Source organism: Apodemus sylvaticus, chromosome 17 (genome assembly GCF_947179515.1).
Source record: "Apodemus sylvaticus chromosome 17, mApoSyl1.1, whole genome shotgun sequence".
NCBI lineage: Eukaryota > Metazoa > Chordata > Mammalia > Rodentia > Muridae > Apodemus > Apodemus sylvaticus.
The window spans coordinates 1,613,090-1,619,089 of record NC_067488.1 but is presented as its reverse complement, the minus strand read 5'-3'; the positions used below and the strand labels follow the sequence as shown (position 1 = coordinate 1,619,089).

General features: G+C 36.3%; 1 protein-coding gene across 1 annotated transcript in view; it reads right to left on the bottom strand.

The window, feature by feature from the left end:
* Positions 1-3,526: 3,526 nt before the first annotated feature.
* Positions 3,527-6,000, bottom strand: part of Cpq (carboxypeptidase Q) — a 566,898-nt gene continuing 564,424 nt past the window's right edge. Inside the window, exon 8 of the mRNA XM_052161283.1 lies at positions 3,527-3,931. Within this exon, the coding sequence (XP_052017243.1) occupies positions 3,768-3,931 (164 nt within the window). The 3' untranslated portion in view covers positions 3,527-3,767. The remainder of the gene's footprint in view (positions 3,932-6,000) is intronic.

The window sequence follows — 6,000 nt, the reverse complement described above, 5'->3', positions numbered from 1 at the left end:
TTTATGTTTGAGTGGTTATCTTCTTTTGGGTTTGATGAATGAAGGTTACTGTCTTGCTTTATCCAGGATGTAGTTTCCCTCTTTGTATTGACGTTTTCCACCTATTATCCTTTGTAGGACTGGATTTGTGGAAAGATATTGTGTAAATTTTGTTTTATCATGGAATATCTTGGTTTCTCCATCTATGGTGATTGAGAGCTTTGCTGGTATAATAGTCTTGGCTGGCATTTGTGTTCTCTTAGAGTCTGCATGAGATCTGCCCAGGATCTTTTAGCTTTCATGGTCTCTGGTGAGAAGTCTGGTATAATTTTGATAGGCTTTCCTTTATATGTTACTTGGCCTTTTTCTCTTACTGCCTTTAACATTCTTTCTTTGTTTAGTACATTTGGGGTTTTGATTATTATGTGATGGGAGGTATTTCTGTTCTGGTACAGTCTGTTTGGAGTTCTGTAGGCTTCTTCTATGTTCATGGGCATCTCTCTCTTTAGGTTTGGGAGGTCTTCTTCCATAATTTCGTTGAAGATATTTGCTGGCCCTTTAAGTTGTAAATCTTCACTCTTATCTATGCCTATAATCCTTAGGGTTAGTCTTCTCCTTGTGTCCTTGATTTCCTGGATGTTTTGGGTTACAAGCTTTTTGCATTTTGCATTTTGCATTTTCTTTGACTTTTGAGTCAATGCTTTCTATAGTATCTTTGGCATCTGAGATTCTTTCTTCTATCTCTTGTATTCTGTTGTTGATATTTGCATCTATGACCCCTGATTTCTTCCCAACGTTTTCTATCTCCAAAGTTGTATCCATTTGTGATTTCTTAGTTTTTTTCTACTTCAGTTTTTAGATCCAGGATGGTTTTGCTCAGTTCCTTCCCTTGTTTGTTTGTGTTTTCCTTTAGTTCTTTAAGAGATTTTTGTGTTTCCTCTTTCATGGCTTTTCTGCCTGTTGACCCAAGTTCTCCTGAATTTCTTTAAGTGATTTTTGTATTTCATCTTTATTGGCTTCTAATTATTTACCCATATTCCCCTGAATTTCTTTAAGTGTTTTTTTGTGTTTCCTTTGTAAGGGCTTCTAATTTTTGGTTCATGTTCTCCCACATTTCTTTAAGATATTTATGTCCTTCTTATAATTCTCTAATAGCCTTATGATATGTGATTTTAAATCCAGATCTCATTTGTCTGGTGTGTTCGGGTATCCAGGACTTGCTGTTGTTTGAGAATTGGGTTTGGATACTGCCATATTGCCTTGATTTCTTTTAGTAATGTTCCTATGTTTGCCTTTTGTCATCTGGTTATCTCTGGTATTAGTTGTTCCTGTTGTCACCGACTGGTGCTTGAAATCCCTGTGAGCCTGTAAGGATATTTTCACACCTCTGGATGATTGGACTAACCCTGGCCCAGATTGCTGATGGGCTGCCCTACTCTTGGGTGCATTTGAGCCCTGGTGTGCCCCAAACAGTGTTATACTCGGTTGTTTCTGTGTACCTGGTATTGCCTGTGTGGTCCATCCTGGAGCCAAGATGGCGGAGGCAGCTGGGACCCCTTCCAAGTGCTCATCACTCTGCAGAGCAAATGCCTTCTGACAGGGCTGGCACACAGATGATCCACAGAGCTTCCCATGCTTTGGGCACAGGCAGAAGACTGGCAGGCTGTTTCCCGAGTGATGTTAAACTCAGGATATCTCTGTGTACTTGGTGTTGCCTGTCTGGTCTGTCTAGAGCCAAGATGGCAGAGGCCCGAGAATTTTACTTTTAACATCCTATTCCTATGGGTACCCAATGGTACATGCTGGTCTCTAATGCTGCCTCATTGATAGATCTTAGCATTTAGCATGTATATGCACACCATTCTGAGAAGACGACCATGAAGACCCTTTTCTTTATTTCCAACTGCCACTTTCCTCCTCCTATCTCTGAGCAGCGATTCTCACACATACATTCTCTAGCCTTTTTCCCATTCTGTACTCATTCAAACTGTCCAACCCACCTCTTCTAGACTCCTCTAGAAAGGTTCATCTCTCAGGCTAGAAAGAGCACAGGGAACACTAAAGCTGTGAATGCAGACCTCTGGTGCAAAAGGCCCATGCCCAGACAGTGTAGGCCTGATAGGTTCCCAGATGGAGATGCAGACAAGGCTCCAGGCCTCCTGTGCTTGCTGTGTTTATTTATCTCAGTCATGTACCTCCTAGAACCTTCTTTCTCATGAGGAAAATTCCTCCTCCACTCCTGGTGTCTTTTCTCCTTCTGACTCCTCTTTCCCTCCCTCACTCCCTACTTCACCAGCAAAAGAAGTTCCTATTCTGCCCTTCAATACTTTTAATCCTGTATGACCATTAATAAGATGGATGCTCTATTTTCTCCTTCTGACAATTCAGTTACATTCCAGTGTGTTAGACATTTTGATATGTCATAGTTTTTACATGATCCATTCTGATATTTGTTTGTCTTTAGTATTTTACTATTTCAGTTTAGATAATTTTACTGACCTATATTCAAATTCATTGATTCTTTCAATGGACTTGTTCAGTCTCAGTCTGCTGTTGAGCAATGACCCTAAAAAATAAAATAAAATAAAATAAAATAAAATAAAATAAAATAAAATAAAATAAAATAACATGCCTTCGCAACCTCCTTACATTGTAATTTTAGTAATTTAATTTTACTATTTTGTAATTTCTGTTATATCTGCTTGGTGTAATTCACTTCTGTTCTTCTGGGAACTCCATTATTCATATAAAATTCTCAACATATTAACATATCTATGATTAATATGTTAAACTTTTGTTTTATCCCTTGACAATAAGTTTTTTTGATCTTTTGTGTTTGATGAGTTTTTGCTGTGTTGCTTTTTGTTTGTTTTGTTTTCCTTTTTGCTTTTTTGCTTTTGATGAATCCCAGGTTGGCCTTGAACTCTCAATACTTCTATCTAAGACTTTCATTTTTTTGGAATTACACGTGTGCACCATCATATACTGCTGGGTTATGTAATTCTTGTGATTGACTGAATATTAACCATTGTATAATGAATTACTGTATAATGTAGCATTGTCTACACAGTGGGTAAGAATTTTTTTTTTTAATCTATAGAATTTTGAGAATATTATTTGTTCTATCTGGATTTCAACCTCTGAAAAGTAGCTGTAAAACATGCCTCTGAGAAACTCAAATATATAAAACATACATGTTAACTGGCAATATCATTTATCTACTGATAGTTCCCTGCACGAATCTTTAAAAGATTTGAAAGAATATATATATATATATTAAATATATCAATAAATATATCAATACTATATATACTATATATAGTATTGATTTTTCTAAATGTAAACTTGTTTTTACCAATTTGAAAATTCCACAAAATGTAAAAATATATTCCATAAAATATGCAAACTAGGTGGTCAAATCGCTTCACATATCCACTTAAAATATTAAGATTATGTAATTTTTTCCTTTTTTCCATAATATAAACCACAAAATTGGTCTCATTACATTTAACTTAATGTTTATAAATTAATATGAAAATAAGAAGCATTTTAAATATTTACTGTTTATTTTTAAACTGGAAACAATATTTTCAAGGTGTGCAGTGGGGATCATTACTTATTCTTGAAACAGGTAAGAAAGTATCAAGGAAAGATGATTAACAGAAGGTATAAAGAAAACTGTGCCCTGTGGATTAAGTGTATAACACTGTTTATGAAGATGGGTGTCGTGAAGATTCCGAGTGGGGATTCCTAACTACAGAGAACAAGGTCCTTTCTTCTTGTTCTCCTTAGGACCTGGGCAGCATTTCTTCCATGTCTGCAACAACATAAGCAACAACAGCCCACACAGCAGCAGCAACATTCATCTGCTTTGGATCCATGGCAGTCATGGTGTCTCCATGGGAGTGATGGAAAAAGAAATATTTGTACAAGTCATCACGCAGACTGGCTCCTGTGGAGAAGAAGGAAAATTGTGAATGTGCTATTTGACAAGCATGGCTGAATAGCTGTTCAGAAACCATTGGTGCCTTCCTACATCTTTTAGCCCACTCTTCTTACTAATTGAAGTGACAAAGAAGGAAGAAATACCCATGTCTTATTATCATGACCAGTAAGATTTATGTGCCAGGCTGTGGAAGAGTTTAGGAATGCCTTGACTTTGATGACAAAACTTGGGAAAAGGTATTTAACACGAGGTTAAGAGTAGAATATGAATTAGGGCTTCAAAGAACAAAAAGTCCAAGTTTCAGCATCAAATCCAAGCCTGGGGAAATGTCCTCTCTAATTCATCCTTGAGCTCGTGCTTGAACTGTCTTATGGAGGAGAAGCTTAAGCTCAGGAGCATCTGGCAGTCTGCTGGAATGTTTTATTATGGCCTGCATGGCACACAGAGAAGACGGCAGACAGCCTCCATGTACATGATTAAGCTGATGCTGTGAAGAGGATGTGTCTATCACTCAATGCAAGGCAGCAGTTCCTAGCACATGAGAAAGCTATGCTCTCACCCTTTTTCACTGCAGTTCTGTTCTACCTTCCAAGGACTCACAGTCCTGGCTTGTTTGTGTACTTATCACTTCTTGGTTTTTGGTAGCTTTATCACAAACACACACACATACACACACATACACTCACACACACACACACACACACACACACACACACACACACACACATACACACTCAATATGGCCAGAACTGTCTATTCTAAATATATTCTGTATCTTGTTATTTTCACTCAGATATATGTAAAATTTAACTACTAGCATGCATTGTTGTTATATATTTCTTTTAAATTTATTGTATCTATCTCATTGTGTAATTTATTAATTATTTCTGTCTCTGGGAATTTAAATCTTTCCAGGTTTCTATAAGCACATGCTATTATCAACATCCTAAAGGGTCAGAATATTGGAGTAGAATGGCCATGCTACAGAGCATATGTGGTTAATTTTATTATTCAATTCCAAACCATTTTCCTTTTAAACTACATGGCCATAGTGGGTATATGAGCTTCCTTTTGATTCATATGTTATCCATATTTGTTATTGCCAAAATATTTTTGCTATTCTGTTAAGTGTCAAACATCACTTCCTTTTCAATTTTCAAGTTACTAATGAGGTTAACTGTTTTTGTATTTTTTTTTTTTTGTTTCATGTTGATATGTGACAGATGACATGTTTTTGATACTAACCTATGGGTAATGTTTACATATATAACATTCAAGTTTGTAGCTCACCTTTCTTTCCTGAACATATGTTCTTACTTTTGATGTAGTTGGATTTGTGAAACTTGTTATGATTGGGCCTACTCAAAATGTTTCACCACCCTTAATACTATAAAAATATCCTACTATGTTCTGAAAGGTTAAACCTTCAATTTTCTATCTTTCTTTCTTTCTTTTTTTCTTTCTTTCTTTCTTTCTTTCTTTCTTTCTTTCTTTCTTTCTTTCTTTCTTTCTTTCTTTCTTTCTTTCTTTCTTTCTTTCTTTCTTCCTTCGTTCCTTTCTTTTTCTTTCTTTGTTTTAATTTAATTTAATTTAATTTTATTTTTTTTATTCGATAAATTTTTTATTTACATTTCAAATGATTTCCCCTTTTCTAGCTCCCCACTCCCCGAAAGTCCCATAAGCCCCCTTCTCTCCCCCTGTTTTCCCACCCACCCCTTCCCACTTCCCCGTTCTGGTTTTGCCGAATACTGCTTCACTGAGTCTTTCCAGAACAAGGGGCCATTCCTCCTTTCTTCTTGTACCTCATTTGATGTGTGGATTATGTTTTGGGTATTCCAGTTTTCTAGGTTAATAACCACTTATTAGTGAGTACATACCATGATTCACCTTTTGAGTCAGGGTTACCTCACTTAGTATGATGTTCTCTAGCTCCATCCATTTGCCTAAGAATTTCATGAATTCATTGTTTCTAATGGCTGAATAGTACTCCATTGTGTAGATATACCACATTTTTTGCATCCACTCTTTTGTTGAGGGATACCTGGGTTCTTTCCAGCATCTGGCAATTATAAATA